This window comes from Gastrolobium bilobum, unplaced genomic scaffold, assembly GCF_033153095.1.
Source record: "Gastrolobium bilobum isolate Gb01-03AN ecotype WA unplaced genomic scaffold, APGP_CSIRO_Gbil_v1 utg9714, whole genome shotgun sequence".
Taxonomy (NCBI): Eukaryota; Viridiplantae; Streptophyta; class Magnoliopsida; order Fabales; family Fabaceae; genus Gastrolobium; species Gastrolobium bilobum.
Genome location: NW_026897696.1, coordinates 93,090 through 111,375, shown reverse-complemented (window position 1 = coordinate 111,375; position 18,286 = coordinate 93,090). Strand labels below are relative to the sequence as shown.

The 18,286-nt window shown below is 35.9% G+C and overlaps 2 protein-coding genes across 2 annotated transcripts; both read left to right on the top strand.

The window, feature by feature from the left end:
- Window positions 1-7,018: 7,018 nt before the first annotated feature.
- LOC133309378 (probable aminotransferase TAT2) lies at window positions 7,019-10,133 on the top strand. Its single transcript, XM_061510139.1, has 7 exons — window positions 7,019-7,287; window positions 7,927-8,266; window positions 8,334-8,552; window positions 8,973-9,032; window positions 9,225-9,380; window positions 9,482-9,575; window positions 9,970-10,133. The coding sequence occupies exons 1-7, from the start codon at window positions 7,019-7,021 to the stop codon at window positions 10,131-10,133; spliced, it is 1,302 nt and encodes a 433-aa protein (XP_061366123.1).
- A 4,549-nt stretch (window positions 10,134-14,682) lies between these two features.
- LOC133309377 (reticulon-like protein B17) lies at window positions 14,683-16,847 on the top strand. Its single transcript, XM_061510138.1, has 8 exons — window positions 14,683-15,112; window positions 15,211-15,364; window positions 15,480-15,554; window positions 15,642-15,783; window positions 15,891-15,960; window positions 16,077-16,142; window positions 16,225-16,347; window positions 16,684-16,847. The coding sequence occupies exons 1-8, from the start codon at window positions 14,683-14,685 to the stop codon at window positions 16,845-16,847; spliced, it is 1,224 nt and encodes a 407-aa protein (XP_061366122.1).
- Window positions 16,848-18,286: the final 1,439 nt, after the last annotated feature.

The following is an 18,286-nucleotide window of genomic DNA, read 5'->3' as shown; positions in this document are numbered from 1 at the left end:
CCACTTCTTATTTATAACCAATAGATCATTGTTCATTAATTCCAACAATCCCCCATATGGATAAGAAGTCAAATCATCGTGACAAAAAATGCATAAGAGTATAAATGCAAAGTGTAATTTCCTCAACGAGAAACAACTGCATCGAGATAGGTGGAGTTACCTTTGAACCTTCTCTAGTGAAAACCTATCGGATATACTCGGTCATTCGGTGGTCTAGGTCGACTTGAACCGTCAACCTTTAGTGTATACCTAGACAATAGGAGTCACACAATTGCTTCTCTAGCATTGTTTGTCCTTTGTTGTGCCCATTTTGGCCGTGGGACACCTGCCTGGTTCTGCGAGTATTTTAGAGAATCGGCCTTTGAAAAATTCTCATAGAAGCGGCCCTCACTTCACATTCACATAGGTGATTTCTTGTGATGTAACTCACTATACATCATCTGAACACAACAGATTAAGAAATCATTAAAAGTCTAAGTGCTTACCCTCATAAATACACTATCTTGTCTTAAGAATGAGTATGAGTTTAAAACTCCACAGTGTTTGAACAGTCGACCATCACTTAGTTGTCTCTTTGAACCTAGTTCATGAGATCTCCACTCTTCTAGGTAGAGTTACCACAATGCTCAACAATTGATAGGCCTTAAACCCATTCCTTTCGACAAATTTTCAACCAACTCTCTAGGAATCCCTTTGGTTAACGGATCCGCTATGTTCTCTTTAGATTAACATAGTCAATTGTAATGATCCCATTCGAGAGTAGTTGTCTAACGGTATCATGTCTTCGATGTATATGTCTAGACTTACCGTTATACATGACGTTCTTAGCCCTGCCAATAGCTGCTTGGCTATCACAATGTATGCATACGGCTAGTACCAATTTTGGCCAATTAGGAACATCTTCAATAAAATTACGAAGCCATTCGGCTTCTTCACTGACCTTATCTAAAGCAATAAATTCTGCTTCCATGGTTGACCTTGCCATGCAAGTCTGTTTGGACGATTTCCAAGACACAGCACCTCCACCAAGGGTAAACATATATCCACTTGTGGATCTAGTGTCGTTAGAGCCGATGATCCAATTTGCATCACAATACCCTTCTATAATTGCGGGGTATTTCTCGTAATGCAAAGCATAATTTTGAGTATACTTCAAGTATCCCAAAACTCTTACCATAGCTTTCCAATGATTTTCATTTGGATTACTGGTAAAGCGAATTAACAGACTTACTACATAAGCAATATCAGGTCTGGTGCAGTTCATAACATACATAAGGCTTCCTAACACTTGAGCATATAGCTTTTGTGATGTAGCTTTACCAGTGTTCTTTAATAAACTAAGATTAGAATCTATAGGGTTCCTCACAGGAGTTATATTCAAACTTTTGAATTTCTCAAGAACCTTAGCTATATAGTGAGCCTGTGATAAGGCCAACCCTGCAGATGTTCTATGGATTTTAATACCTAGGATAACGTTTGTTATCCCCATATCTTTCATATCAAACTTACTTTTAAGTAATTGTTTAGTAGCATTAATCATTTGATTATTACTACCCATGATCAACATGTCGTCTACATAAAGACAGACAATGGCAAATCCTTTTTCAGTATTTCGAACATAGACACATTTGTCACATTCATTAATTCGAAAACCATTTGATAACATAACTTTGTCAAATTTTTCATGCCATTGTTTTGGAGCTTGCTTTAAACCGTAAAGGGATTTTATTAAGCGACAAACTTTCCATTCTTGTACTGGAACAACGAAACTTTCAGGTTGTTCTAAATATATCTCTTCTTCCAGGTCGCCGTTTAAGAAGGCGGTCTTAGCATCCGTTTGATGTATTTCTAATCCATTCAATGCAGCTACCGCGATCAACATCCTAACGGATGTGATCCTTGTAACAGGTGAATAAGTATCGAAATAATCGAGACCTTCACATTGCCTGTAGCCTTTTACCACAAGCCTAGCTTTATATTTATCAATAGTGCCATTCTCTTTCATTTTTCTTTTGAACACCCACTTACTTCCTAAAGGCTTATTGCAAGGAGGAAGATTTACCAATTCCCAAGTGTGGTTGGACAAGATAGACTCTATCTCACTATTGACAGCCTCTTCCCAGAATGGTCCTTCCGGAGACGTTATAGCTTCCTTATACGTCCGAGGCTCATTTTCTAATAAATATGTCATAAAATCAGGTCCAAAGGATGTGGCGGTCCTTTGTCTCTTGCTACGTCTAGGTTCATCTTCTACATCCTCTACATGATCAGTATTAGTTGTAGCATCCCGAGGTATCACAACCTGATCATCATTATTACCACTTGATTCATGTATTTTCTTATACGAAAATACGTCTTCAAAGAAAGTAACTTCCCTTGACTCAATAACCACATTAACATGTATATCTGAGACATCAGATTTATAAACTAGAAACCGATAAGCACTACTATTAAGTGCATAACCGATGAATACACAATCCACGGTTTTAGGTCCGATTTTCAATCTTTTGGGTTTAGGAACCGCAACCTTAGCCAAGCACCCCCACACTCTAAAGTATTTCAGGGATGGCTTCTTTCCTTTCCATATGTCATATAGTATGTTATTAGTCTTTTTGTGAGGCATTCTATTAATAATGTAGTTAGCTGTCAAAATGGCTTCCCCCTACAAATTCTGTGGTAAACCGGACGTAATTAACATAGCATTCATCATTTCTTTCAATGTCTGATTTTTCCTTTCTGCAATCCCATTTGATTGCGGTGAATATAGAGCTGTTGTCTGGTGTATAATACCAGACTCTATACAAAATTCTTCGAAGGGGCTATCATATTCTCCCCCACGATTGCTCCTTACCATTTTAATTCTCTTGTTGAGTTGATTCTCAACTTCACTTTTATATTGCTTAAAAGCAACAATAGCTTCATCTCTACTATTAAGTAAGTATACATAACAATATCTATTGCAGTCATCAATAAATGTAATAAAGTATTTCTTATTACCCCTAGATGGTGTAGATTTCATGTCACATATATCAGTATGTATTAAATCTAACAACTCGATTGATCTTTCAACTGATTTAAAAGGTAATTTTGAAAATTTTGATTCAACACATACTTGGCATTTGTTATTTAAACATTCAAATTTAGGTAATAAATCTAAATGAATTAAACTTTTAATTGAACTTAAATTAACATGTCCTAATCTATTATGCCATAAATTAGAAGACTCAAGCAAGTAAACAGAAGTAGTAGTATTATTAATAATATTGGAATTGTTTACAGTCATCACATTCAGTCTGAAAAGGCCCTCACTAAGGTAGCCCTTTCCAGCATACACATCATTCTTAGTAAGTACAAACTTATCAGAAACAAATACAAGTTTAAAGCCATTATTGCTTAACAGAGATCCAAAAACTAAGTTCTTGCGAATATCAGGCACATGGAGCACATCATTCAGTGTCACTATCTTGCCAGATGTCATCTTCAAAGCCACTTTGCCCACACCTTCAACTTTTGAAGTAGATGAGTTACCCATATAAAGTTTCTCATCATTATCAGTAGGAGTATAGGAGGAGAACATCCCCTTGTTTGAACAGATATGTTTGGTGGCACCAGTGTCCACCCATCATTCCTTAGAGTCTCCCATCATATTGCACTCCATCACCACTGCTGCCAGATTCATTTCTTCAACCTGATCAGCAATATCAACCATATTGGCTTGAGTGCTCTTCTTTTTCTTATTGAACTTTTGTGGCTTCCTCTGATTTTTCTTTTGTTCCTTCTTACAATTCTTTGCACAGTGGCCAGGATTCCCACAATTGTAACAGTTGTCTTTGAACTTTTTGCCCTTTCCTTGCTTAGCATTTCCATCTTCAGAATATTTTCTCTTCTTTGACTTTGATCCCTCTTCAACTACATTAGCCTTAGAGATCATAGGATTGTTGCCATTTCTCTTGTCAGACATCTTATTGTCTTCTTCTGTTCTCAATCTCGTAACCAGATCTTCAAGTGACAATTCCTTGCGCTTATGCTTCAGATAATTCTTGAAGTATCTCCAAGAATTTGGTAATTTTTATATGAAAGCAGCAACTTGGAAAGACTCACTAAGAGACATTCCTTCTGCATGAATTTCATGCACAATCACTTGAAGTTCCTCAACTTGACTCACAACAGATTTGGAGTCTTGCATCTTAAAGTCCAAGAATCTGCCAACTATGAATTTCTTCAAGGCAGCATTATCAGTTTTATACTTCTTGTCTAGACTATCCCAAAGTTCCTTACTAGTCTTCAGGGTACAGTACACATTATACAATATATTGTCCAGAGCATTGAGAATATAGTTCCTGGAAAGGAAGTTAGAATGCTTAAAAGCATCAATGGTAGCAACCTTTTCCTTATCAGACTCTTCTCCCTCATTCAGTTTAGGAGCATTTTCCTTGAGGAAACGGTCCAGACTCAGAGTTGTCAAATAGAACGATTTCTTTTGTTGCCAGCGTTTGAAATTTATTCCATTCAGTTTTTCAGGCTTGTCAGCATGCATTGGAACAGAGGCAGTAAGATTAGCATTTTTTATACTTACACTAGCCATTTATGTTACACAAACAGAATCCAAAATTAATCACACAGATTAATTTATCACATAGATTAATAACACAGATTAATCACACAGTAAATAAAACAGAAACAATATATAAAATAAAAACAGAATATACTGATCACAAGTTCAAAACACCAAATTGTCTTAAGATTGTTATTGAAGACAGTGGGTGATATTAAATCACTAAGAGGTTTGAACCCATGTAAAGAACAGAAGGGGTAGATAATCAGAATTATCACTGTGCAATTATAAATATTAAAAAATAGACTTACTTGATATGTATGAAACAAACAGAATCAGAAGAATTAAAAAATGCAGTATCAGAGGAATAAAATCCGAGCTCACAGAACGTGTCTCCTTAAGACAATTTTCCCCCTCACTGATGCCAAAGGTTGATGGACACTTGTCTCCCAAGATAGAACGAATTTCGTCTGAAGAGTGGTGGCACTACCAGTCAACAGCCCAAACGAACACAACAAAATGCCAGAGGAAATCACACCGGAGTATGAACAGGAATATGCAAAACCGGAAGGAGAAAAATTTCGGTAGAGTTTCAGTGCAAGAAAAATTGGATCCATTTTCTGAAGGTGTCAGTGTCTATTTATAGACACTGACTGGTCACGATGAATCGCCGCCGGCCGCGAACCGCCGTGTCTGATGGTGGCGAACGGGTGCGACCGGTCCGATGAACAGGTTCAATTGGTGACCGGTTCGGCGAGCAGACACAACCGGTGACCGGTTCACGAAAGGGAGGAAACCGGCGGGTAGAAACGTTTGGGTTCGAAATTTGGAGGGAAGCAACGGATACATTTTTTGGACAAAATATTAAAAAATTATTTAATAAAAAATTATTTTTATTACACACATACGAGCCGAGCCGAGCTGGACGGACGGCGACGGCGCGCGCGTGGTGTACCAAAGCCCACCTAGCTCCTCCCCCTACACAAAATGTGTAGTGACCCAAAGGGCCAATCTAGGAGAGTGAGGTGGGAGCTTATAAACTCTCTCACTTCCTACTATTTGTCCAATGTGGGACTTTGTTAAAACCCACACACCTCTTCAACTTCCCTCTTCTCTTTCCTTTATTAACCTACTTCTTATTCATAACCAATAGATCATTGTTCATTAATTCCAACACTGCCTTCGTCTTCGTCTCTGAGTTCTCCTTTTTCTTCTGTTTTCTGAATGTCTTTCACGGCTTTACTCGCGTTCTATTTAAAGAGTTAAATTGAGCTTTTATTTCTGGACCAGCTCGCTGAAGAGAGCTGCTCAACGAGCAATTTTCTTCTCCTCGCTTCTGTGCTCGCTGAAGCGAGCAACAGAGCGACCTCAATTAGATGCAGTGGCGGAGCCACGTTGGTGCCAGCAGGTGCCTAGGCACTGGCTTAATTAGCCACGTTCATTTAGCTACACTTGAAATTCATGTATCAATATTTTTGAAAATTAGCCACGTTTTGGTCGTAGCCAGAGAACCGTAGCTATTTGGGCACTAGCTGAATTTTTTAGCACCGGCTAACATGCCATGCTGGCTTCGCCACTGATTAGATGTCTCGCTCACTTGCTCGCTGAAGCGAGAAGTAGAGCGAGCTAAATCGAATCTTTTTAAAATCTTTATTTTCTTATTTTTCTTTTATATTTTTGTCGGTGCCAACTGCCTTCTCATCAGATTAGTAGTTGTTCTTTCTAGTAGAAAACAACCTAAAACAATAAAAAAAATTAGGATCTTATCTAGTTGTTGGCATTTTATTAACCTTTAAAATTTTATTAATTAACGCTATATTTTTAATCACATTAATTATTATTTGAACTATATTTAACATTAAAAATATAGTGTCTTTTGACAATTATCCAAAACCAGCGTGACTTTTTATCAAAACCTTCACGGGCTCCATGCATGCCTTTATTTATCAAAAACCAGCATGCGTTTGTAAACTGCATGCATGCCTTCCTTTATCAGAACCTGCTTGATCCATATGTGATCTAAAGTTGACAAGTGCAGCATATCTAGTTATATTTTGAATGCCTAACGTATACGTACCATGCGACGTTATATGATAAAAGCATATGAACAATGAAGAAAAAACAAATACATAAAAACGACACAAATGGAAACGGCAGATTTTGTCATTAACATTAAATACAGATAGGCAGATAGCGATAATGCACAAGGGCGGTTTAATCTTTCAGAAATGGCATTATTATTTTTGGTTGACTTTCTTTTTCTTAAATTTCTGTCGTTACTCTAAGGAGATTTATTTTTTAATTTAGTTGGTTTTAAGGTTTGACTTTGTAATTAACGTATTAACAACATTCCAAAAATCAAACATATCTAGCAAATAGAATATATAATTTTTATTTTTATTTTTAGATTTTTTTTAAGCACTATAAATTCATCGGAATCACGAAACATAAATGGCAAAGAGAATGGAGAACGGAAGCAAGAAATGGAATTTTCAAGGGAACAAAGGGCTGAATGCTTCAACCATCTCAGTGAGAGGGGTCTATAAGATGTTGATGCAAAGCATCAACAACAATGAAAACAAGAAACCCATGGTTGGTCTCTGTCGTGTAGATCCCACCGTAAACTCATTGTTTCAAACTACCCTTGTTGCTCCTCATGCTGTTGCAAATGCCGTTGAATCCTTAAACTTCAACGGTTACCCTCCCGCCGCTGGCTTACCTGATGCAAAGAGGTTTGTTCACTCTCCTAATCTACTAAATAAAATGCTGGAAAAAATATTTACGCAGTTAATGCACATAAGTATCTGTATTTATTCTCAAAATGACATCGTTTTGGTATTGAAATTTTAAAAAATTATAAATATAAAAACTATTATAATCCTGAAATAAATTAAAATTATAAAAATACCATAATTTTTATTCCAAAATGATATCGTATTGGGCTTAGTGCAGATAACTTATCTGCCGTAACTTTACTAATTAGTACTAAAGTATAATTTAGCTTATATTATATCTTTAACAGAGTCTCACTCTCCCACAAGAGTCTTAAAAGGTAGACAATAAATATGTCACGCATACCTATATTAAGAAAGTACATACTATTTAATTATTTAATAATAAAATGGAGCAATTAGTATCTAACTCATGATTCCTTCATCATTGTGATAACGTAGTACCAAATCCATTAAATGACTAAATCATTTAATAAAGACCATGAGCACATTCAAATATTTTTTTAGCTCAATTTGACGGTATACTTCTTTCCTGGTGGATTATTGGTATAATGATATTTGGTAATCTAAAAGTTGAATTGGTATGTGTAATTTCTCGAACTAAAAATCAATTTAATATACTTCAATTCCCAAAAACAGGGCAATTGCAGAATATCTCTCTTCTGATCTTCCATACAAGTTATCACCAGACAATGTTTTTCTCACCGTTGGTGGCACACAAGCTATAGATATAATCTTACCTGTTCTTGCACGTCCTGGTGCCAACATTCTGCTTCCAAGACCAGGGTACCCACAATATGAATCACGTGCCAATTGTTGTCTCCTTGAAGTTCGGTACTTTGATCTTTTGCCTGAGAGAGAATGGGAGGTTGACCTTGATTCTCTTGAAGCTCTAGCAGATGAGAACACCGTGGCTATGGTCCTCATTAATCCTAGCAATCCATGTGGGAATGTGTTCACTTACCAACATTTAAAAAAGGTACATAGTCTTAAACTTAACTCACATTTTTTGAGAGTGGGAATCAAAATGTGATGATTCTTTGTAGGTTGCTGAGACAGCAAGGAAACTTGGAATCTTTGTAATTTCTGATGAAGTGTATGCCCACATTGCCTTTGGAAGCAACCCGTTTGTGCCCATGGGAGTGTTTTCATCAATAGTACCTGTTATTACAATTGGGTCTCTATCGAAAAGATGGTTAGTTCCTGGTTGGAGATTTGGTTGGATAGCCACATGTGACCCCCATGGAACTTTTCAAAAAACTGGGGTTAGTTTTAGTTTTAGTTTTTAATCTTTTTGTCCTATAATAATTATGGGAAAAAGAACTATCATTTAAAAGTGGTGTACTTTTTAGATGATTTACACAAAGTATGACCGGTCATACTTTGTGTAAATCATAAAAGTTGCTTTTTTTTTCTCTTCTCAGTCACATCGCTGACGTGTAAAGTGAAAAAAAAATAACTTTTCAGAATTACACAGTCATACTCTGTGTAAGTCACTGAAAGAACACAAGTTGTGTCCTTTTAAATGACACACACTAAACCCAATAATTATTAGTTTAAGAAAGGTTACGTTTTTTCATTTTAAAGATTTGAGAGGAACAAAGATATTCTTATAGTTTATAAACATCCTGATATTTGAGTGACTATAGTATTTGAATTTTCCATATGTTTTCTTTCTTAATCAGATCATGACGAATATCATCAGCTATCTAGAGATCACTGCTGACCCTCCAACATTCTTGCAGGTAACCAATGGAAAATACAAGAGTTACAGAAAAATACTGTTTTAAAATTATATGCCATTTTTTAATGGCCGAATAGATAATTAATATACTTACATTCAGAATTGAATACGTGCTTGTACTTTGTATGCTCGTGTCCTTTTTATCATTTTATATCCCTTAAAATATAGAAATTAAGGCTAGTTAGGTTTGCAGGCAGCAATACCTCAAATCCTAGAGAGAACGAACGATGATTTCCATTCAAACAACCTTAATATACTGAAGGAGACTGCAAACATATTCTATAATGGATGTAAGGAGATCCCTTGCTTGAGATGCCCTCACAAACCAGAAGGATCCATGGTTGCTATGGTAAGTGGCATAAAGAGTTTGAATGTTTTCATCACCATGCTATAAATTCAAAATGGGACCAACTTGAGAAAGATCAATTAATGGTAAATTGAATGGAGCAGGTGGAGATAAACTTTTCCCAACTTGAGGGCATTATTGATGATGTGGACTTCTGTACCAAGCTGGCCCGAGAGGAATCTGTAATTCTTCTTCCTGGTAAGAATCTTTTCTTGTCATCAGAATCTCAGATTCATCAAATTTGTGAAGAAAATAAAGTCATGATGATAATTTCTCTTAATTGATCAATAAATAACAAGAAGAAGGTTATATTTATAAACTTTTGATTTACAAATTTTTACAATATAGTACATAAATTAACTCATGTATTACCCTTAATACATAGTTAAGTTTGTAAATATAACTTGTCTTATAAATAATACTTATTAAATTATCTTCATCTCTAGTAACTTTTTTCCTCTTACTTATTTATTTATTTTTCTCTCTCATATATTATTATTATTATTATTTTCTCTTCTTTTCCCTCCATCTGTTCTTGTATTTTATGTATATTGTTGATGTTAATGATAAAATAAAATAAAAATACTTGTAGGTGTTACTGTTGGACTAAAGAATTGGGTTCGGATTAGTCTGGTTGTTGACAGTTCTGAACTTGAAGAAGGCCTTAGCAGGATAAAAGCTTTCAGCCTTCGGCATGCAAAAATGCCAAAAAATAATGTCACACTGGAGGATTTGGGGATGGTGGAGGTGTGTTAACACTTAGTTGTGTTATATCCTATCGAGACCTTTTATTTGGCAAACTATATGTACGAAAATAATTGCATTTTATCTTGTGATTTGATACTCTGGATTTAAAAGTAAATTTACGGCTACTCTACTGTTGCGATGGTGTTTAAAATTCGAGGGTGAATTCATGTGGTAATATAATCTTATAAGCCCGAGGGATGCGACTTAGTGCCTATTTCTATTTTTTTTTAAGGTAAAAGTTATTTATAGGTATAAGTTAGGACAAACAGGTTTTGAGAAAAGCTCTTATAATTAATTTTTTTTTTATAACGAAGAAAAAAGCTAAAAGCTCCTAGGAGGAAATTTTTTTAAGCACTTATATGCTTTTCTTGAATTGTGTACTTTTTTTAAAATGAAGAGTTATAAAGATAAAGAGAGAGATAATTTTCTTAAATATGTCTTTTAAGCTAAATTTTTTATATAATTACCAAACAATTTTAAACTTTTTTTTTCATCTTTAGCATATAACTAGCTTCTAGCTCAAAAAAGCGAGGCTGTTTTGTAAGAAAGAAGCTACTTATAAATATAAGTTAGGCCAAACAGATTTCGAGAAAAACTCTTATAATGAAAAACTCTTTTTTTATAATGAAGAAAAAAATTAAAAGATAAAAGTTCCTAGGAAGAGCTTTTTTTAGCTCTTATCTGCTTTTCTTGAAGGGTTCGTTTTTTCTGCAGTTACTGCAGATAAGTTATCTGCAGTAAGCCCAATCCGACGTCGTTTTGGGGCGGAAATCATGGTGTTTTTGTAATTTTAATTTATTTTAGGGTTATAATAGTCTTTATATTTATAATTTTTTAAGATTTCAATATTAAAACGACGACGTTTTGGGAATAAATGCAGATAACTTATCTGCATTAACTACATAAACATTTTTCCCTTTCTTGAATTGTGTGTGTGTGTTTTTTTTTTTAATAAAGAGCTATAGAGATTGGTGAATGGTGATTGGTAAATTAATTGTGAATGGTGATTGGTAGATTAATTGTGATTGGTGATTGATACATTAATTGTTTGTGATACCATTGTTACAAATTGGAACAATGTTTGTGAGAAATAAAATGGGTTCATTTTTTCTGCAGTTACTGCAGATAAGTTATCTGCAGTAAGCCAATACGACGTCGTTTTTGGACGAAAATTATGGTATTTTTGTAATTTTAATTTATTTTAGGGTTATAATAGTCTTTATATTTATAATTTTTTAAGATTTTAATATCAAAACGACGTCGTTTTGGGAATAAATGCAGATAACTTCTCTGCATTAACTGCGGAAACATTTTTCCCAAAAAAAATATGTCAAATGATATGTCATTGCGTAGACCTCGAAAAGTTATGTAAAATAAAATAAAAAATATCTGATTTGGATATCTGAATCAAAAGTTATGACATTCTGAAGTGATTGGTGATTGGTACATTAATTGTGATTGGTATAATCAAAAGTTAATCTCATTGGTACACTAATTGTGATCGATGATTGATACATTAATTGTGATTGGTACATTAATTCTGATCGAGCAACGAGATTACCCCTGATAGCGAATTTAGTCCAGTTAGCTTTTTCTTTTTCTGCTAAAGTGCACCACATGTCACGAAATTATTGGCTACCAAATTCGTTACCAGTCATAGCGAACTTAGACACATTTTCCTGCGAAAATATACCATGTGTCATGAAATCATTGGTTACCAGTAGTAAATGTAAGATTCTGCACCGTTAATTAAGGTATTTAATTAATTAATTATGCAAAAATAGGAAATGATTCCATAATTGACCCTAATAATTATTTATGAGGCTTAATAATCATAATAAGTGGGTTAGAATGCTGAAAGTCGATTTTCGGAAGAAAAGTGCAGATACCGGTTCTGCTAGTCGGTATAAATGCGTACCGAAAAAGTATCCCGGAAAATTAAAGTAAGTGCATGATAATTACTAGAATAATATTTAGGACTTGTAAAACGAGTTTCAAGTCCAAATAATGAGAACTGGTGCTAGAAACCGGTACTGGCTTTGAAAAGCGCGTACCAGAAAGGTGCTCAGAAAAATATAAGAAAAATATGATAAATCTTAGAAAATTATGTAGTTTCATAATCCAAAGTTTGGGATTAAAATGCTAAGCTTAGCACATAAAGTTAATACTGTGTGTTTATGTGTTAAATCACTATAAATAGGCACACTTGGCCCTAAACCCTAGGCACTCAGATTTGTCTACGTGACTTGGTGGCTGACTTGCACCTTATACACTGTTCCATTGCTGTCCACTTCCTCTTGGAGAGCCTTGTGGCCTTTTCTTCCTCATTTTTCTTGATTCTTCATCCTTGAGCTTGTATACACTTGAGAGCATCCTTGTGGGAGTGAAAGGAGGGCCTTTTCTAAGGTTCCAGCTACTGTGTTGAGCTGGTGAGGGGGTTGAGTTTGAGAGTTTGAGAGGAGTCATCTTGTTCTTAGTGTTTTGAAGCTTCAAGGAGCCTCCTTGTTGTGTAAAAGAACCACCTTGGTGCACCATTTTCGTGTGCAGTGAGAGACAGAATCTTGGAAGTGTCTAGTGAGCTCCAAGAGCATCTCCATTCTGAGTTTTGAGCCTTGGTATGTTGTACCAACCTTTAACTTGAGTTTTAAGGCTTAAAAATGGTACCTTGATGCATCTAATGACTAAAAGATGATAACTTGTTGTTGGGTAATGTTGAACACGCCTAGAAATGCATGATTAGGTGTTTTAAATCGGTAAAAAGGGAACCTTTAAGGGATATCTTCACGAAAATGCAGAAACTGCATTCTGTCGTGAAATATCCGGATATTTGTCGAACAGATATCCGGATATTGGATATCCGGATATGTGGTTTTAGGATATCTGGATATTGGATATCCAGATATGTGAATCTGTATATCCGGATATTGTATATCCGGATTTGGACAGTGAGATATCCGGATATTGCATATCCGGATATGGTCCCGAGGAATATCCGGATATTCTGGGATTTCGTGGAACAGTAGCTGTGTTGTGTGTACAGTAGGCTATTGGGGGCTTGTGGACCCTAGTTTGATGAAGTTGAACTTCTGTATTTAATGGACTAAGCCAGAATCATGGGATTAAGGGCTTGTGGCTTTGTTAGAAGCTTTAAGACTTGAAAACGTAATGAAAAGGCGTTGTCTTTAATTTGTTTGCATGTGGTACATGTTTATTGATTTATATTTGGTCCATATCAGATTGTGATCTGCTGTGATTGGACTTTGAGCTTGTGGCATTGGATAGCTAGCTTAGAGGTAAGCTTTCGTGTCCTCGGTTTAGCCATGTTGTGGTTCCACCATGTCCCATGGGGATATGGTATATGCATGCTGTGTTACATGCTTTTGATGTTTTGGAAATGCTGTTGAGCTATTGTATGTTAGTGCTGTGTTGATATGCATGAAGGTGTTCCACCTATACAGTAAGCCTGAGTATGTAGAACATACAAGATGGTGAGGCTGTGGGTGAGGTGCAAGCGGTGTTCCTTGTACTACATGTAGGGAATAGACGTATTCCTACATTTCTCTGGCCAGTAGATAGTGATTACACACATGCCATAGATATCTGTTGCACTACATAGTTTTGGAACTGATAATGATATAAATGCTTTTAGAACTTATATTGCACATGTAAGTGAGCTTGGGGTGGAAGATCCTTGAGGACCCCTTGTCTTACTGAGATTTCTAGTTTAGAGATCTCACCCCACGTTTGGGAAATGCTTATTTCAGGGTCAGGTAATGTTGAGACCTCAAGCGGCAGGAGGCCGGAGCTGAGTTAGATTGCTGTTATATTATGCTGCCATGATTGGATGCTGGATTTGCATACTGTTTATGCTTATAGCTTCAGTTATGTTTATGGAGTTTTACGTTGAGACTTGTTGTTTACTATGTTTATTTGGTGAGCATGGGGATTGTCCATGACACATAGTATTGTTATGTCTTGATTATATCTTGAGTCTTTTGGTGTTGTAATAATGTATCAGGATATTGTCCGGATTACGAGATGTAATACCGTGATGTAGATACACACTTTATTTATATATTGAGGTATTTCAGTAGATGTCTTGTTGCAATTTACATACTGGCGATATTTTATAAAATTGATTAAGTAATCAAGTTGGTAATTGTTAATGACGTCATAATTGAAAAGAAAAAGAATATTCCGTATTTTTAATTAAGCACCTGTAATATTAATATTTCGGATATACGCGGGGTGTTACAGTAACGAACTTCAACGCGTAGTAATCTAAGAAAAAATACCGTTTGCATGGCATATTGATAAAAATTTGCCAAAATCATGGCTGTCTAGTCAAAAAAAAGAAGAAGCAATATTGTAAGAAAGACTTATCCATTCTCCAACGGCTACTAAATTCAAATTCAAGAAACCACTGAAGCTCCTAACTTTGCAATCCTGAAACTTTTGCATCCCGCCCCGCCACCACAAATCCACAATCTCCACAAAAATCGTCCAAAAACTAAAACCCAAACCCAGTCCCACAATTTGCTTTCTTTCTTTCAAATTCATGGATTCTTCTACACCGCCTTATCATCGTTCAAATCCTTCATTTCTCATTGCTGACAAACCAAGCCAAGAAGACCCTCTTCCTATTACTATGTCTAACGGAACCATCACCAAATCCCCATCACCTTCGCCCCTTAAAAAGTTGAAGACCCATCTCACCGACCGGCTTGAAATTGCGGCGGAGGAGGAGTTGGCGGAGCCCCCCGGGATGCGGCGGCGCTGCAAAAGCAGAGGGGCTCAAACGGGTGCGGTGGCATCCCCAAGGAATGCTCGAAAATCAAGGAGACGCTCTGAGATTGAGATTCGAGAAGAAAAAGATGTGGGGTTTGTGGAAGAGGTTGGAAAACACAAGAAGAGAAGGCATAACGTGCGATCTAAGAAGGAAAAACTGAACTTGGTTCATTCTGTACAACCTTCGACCCCATCTCCAAGTATGCATATTTGATTCTTGAAATGTTTTACTTTGATTTTTTTTATTTTTATTGAACATTGCTTTTTTTTTTTTTGTGTGGGGTGCTTTTGTGTTTAGAAATTGAAGAAGAGAGTCGAAGTGATGTAGAACGTGTTGGGCAGTTGATGAGTGATTTGATTATGTGGAAAGATGTATCAAAATCAAGCCTTTGGTTTGGGTTTGGATCTTCATGTCTACTATCTTCGTGCTTTTCTCAAGGACTGAACTTTAGGTCTGTAATTTCTCTTCTATCCCTTTTCTTCTTTTCTTTTTTCACTCTTTGTTTTTTCTTCTGTTCTTCACCTACATGGAGAAAAATCTGAGATGTTGATACTTTATTATTTCAGCATTTTCTCGGCTATGTCACAATTAGCGATTCTCTTCTTGGGTGTTTCGTTTTTCTGGAAATCAATTTGTCGAAGGTACAATTTTTACTTCTGGCTTCTCATAGACGGTGCTGTTATCTTCCAAACTCTCCCTTTGTTTTGAGTTTCCCATTTGTGTTTCAGAAACCAGATTGAAGAAAAGTGTGAATTCAAGCTGAAAGAAGATGACATTTTGCGTCTTGCAAAATTGATTCTTCCTGCTTTAAATCTTGCAATTTCAAAGACGAGTGCTCTATTCTCAGGAGAACCATCCATGACCCTGAAAGTAATCCCCATAGTTCAAAATTCTTAATTTCCTTTTTTTTTTTTTTTAATCTGGTCCATAATTGCTTAATGCTGCCTAAATCATCAGCTAGTCTTTTCTGGTTGCAGGTAGTTCCTTTCCTTCTACTTGGAGCTGAGTATGGCCACTTCATTACTATGTGGAGGCTGTGTGCCATTGGTGAGGACAACATGAACTCTATAAACTTTTCAACTTCCTGAAACTGAGTCTGCATTTGCCATTATACTTTAGTTCTTATCATACATGTCTAGCTAAATTGGCCATTATACCAACAGGATTTTTTGTCAGCTTCAGTGTCCCAAAGCTTTATTCTTGCTACACTGCTCAGATAAACCAGAGAGGTATGAGTCCACCTGCTTATTGGAAATTTTGTAGGTCTTTCCACATTTTTGTGATTAATAATAGAAAGCTTCTGTTATGCAGCTGAGTTCTTGAAACTATGGTTGTTGGACGCATGGTTCGCTTGCACTCACAAGAAGAAAGTGATGGCATCGGTACTTATGACCTTCTGGAATCTATCATCAATAAAAACTCGAATCTTCACAGGTAAGTCCCTTGTGAGAGAGTTGGCTGCAGTTTATAGCATGAACTATAATTTCATCAGAGTAACACTTGTTTTAGCAATTTTAACATAAGCTTAGACCAATTATACTAATTTACAGCCATCCTCAACAATGTACTAGTAGTGTCAGGTTACTTGGAAATTGGGATGTAGACACAAAGCTTGCCACAGAAGAGATTTTTTTGCTTATCATAGATATTTCCTTGTTGTACAATGAACCTTAAAATATAAATCCTGTCTTGTAGATTAAGTTTTGGACATACATATGGATTTGGCAACTTTGTGATAGTTGATTCTTATGATATAATTTTTCCTTGCAGCTTTTATAATGCTCGTACTATTCAAATATTTAAAGCAACATGTGTCGCAACAATTAGAAGATGGAGAAGCACAAGTAGGCGAGAAGGTACCACAGCAACCATTGATGGTGGCAGAACCAGAGGAAAAGGAACCGAAGCAGGCATTAATGGTTACTGAACACTGAACAAGAGTGCAAACTAGCACCTTAGTTCATCCGGCACTTCTTTACACTTAGTACCTACATATCTTCTTTGTAGTGAAACATAAAATGTGCTTGCTTATATACTGTATTTGCTCAACGTATATAATCAAGAAGCACTGTATTTCTATACAAGCAAGCATCAAGATGCATAAACTGATTCAAATTTCTGTGCAAATGTTTGAATCTTAACTCTTCTGACTTCCAATTTCAACATGTAAGATTGACTTTCAATATTCAGTAGTGATAAACTTCATTGTCTCTGTACAAGCACTCAATTCATTACTGAATGAAAGAGTACACTAATCAGTGTTTAGTAACTAATAATAGCTATCAAGAATCAGCTGACTTTCATGGAAGAGTATAAATGTCTAATCACTATTTTAATGTTCAAATATCACGGTGAAGAAATTTGTTTATTTTTCTCCGTCCTTTATATTATTTATATCTTGAGAATGTGTTCCACATTATTAACTTGTTAAAATACCTAATATTTATATTTATGTGATCAAAGAAGGAAAAATGCCTTTACAAAGCAGAGATTCAATGGACAAGCCAAAAAAATTATGTTAAATCAAATGAGAACTATACTGGATGATGGGATTTTCTGAATTCCAGCCTCCATCATTTCTTTCCTCATGAATAGCGTGATCACATCTTCAATAGAAAAACTCAATTTTGAAAAACTTCTTTCAATTAAAACAACAATTACAGGATCCGTTAACATAACTTCTTTGGCTTTTTGACCCTTATAACCCTTTATTAATAATTAATTACCAATTTGACCTTGATTATGAATTATTTCAAAAATTTAACCTCTTCAAAAAACATAACACCAATATGTCCCTGTTTGACCGTTGACCACCAAGCCTACTCGGGTATTTTTTGAAAAATTTTACCTACCCGGGTAGATAGGGGTGTACCTGAGTAGTGTTCTTTGAATCTGGGAATTTGCTTGCATTATTTATCCAGGTATAGAGGGGTGTATCCGGGTAAATGTCGACGGTAGGGTTTTTTAACAAGCCAACAGCCCCATTTGGAAAACCCACAAAGTGGTACCCGAGTGGAGCTGCTGGAAGTTCCTTGTGTTGCGCGATTGAGGACGAAATCTTGCTCAAATTCTTCGTGGTTGTGATCATTAGTTCGTGCATTGTGAGTCTCTGCCTTCTACCGATTGAAATCCATCCAAGGTTAATTTTTCTTTCTTTCTGGATGTTTCCTGTTCTGATTTCATCCAATATGTTTGTCCCTTATTGCGTTTTTGTAGTTTGCATGGTTATGTAATTTGATTTTGACCGATTAATTTTTGAAAAAAATGGCCCTAACCTTAACCCTAACCCTAACCTGTATGTATCTGAATTCTGATTTTGGTTACTTTTTCAGTTTAATAGTGTGACGCAATGACCTCTAGACGCGTTTCAAAG

What these genes read in the sequence shown, in the direction of transcription:
- LOC133309378 (XM_061510139.1), top strand. Translation starts at nt 7,019, where the DNA reads ATGGAGAACGGAAGCAAGAAATGGAATTTTCAAGGGAACAAAGGGCTG. An exon ending in GAACTTTTCAAAAAACTGGG is followed by an intron (nt 8,553 to 8,972) that starts GTTAGTTTTAGT and finishes TTTCTTAATCAG; the next exon opens with ATCATGACGAATATCATCAG. An exon ending in ACCCTCCAACATTCTTGCAG is followed by an intron (nt 9,033 to 9,224) that starts GTAACCAATGGA and finishes TTAGGTTTGCAG; the next exon opens with GCAGCAATACCTCAAATCCT.
- LOC133309377 (XM_061510138.1), top strand. Translation starts at nt 14,683, where the DNA reads ATGGATTCTTCTACACCGCCTTATCATCGTTCAAATCCTTCATTTCTC. An exon ending in ACCTTCGACCCCATCTCCAA is followed by an intron (nt 15,113 to 15,210) that starts GTATGCATATTT and finishes TTTTGTGTTTAG; the next exon opens with AAATTGAAGAAGAGAGTCGA. An exon ending in TGGAAATCAATTTGTCGAAG is followed by an intron (nt 15,555 to 15,641) that starts GTACAATTTTTA and finishes TTTGTGTTTCAG; the next exon opens with AAACCAGATTGAAGAAAAGT.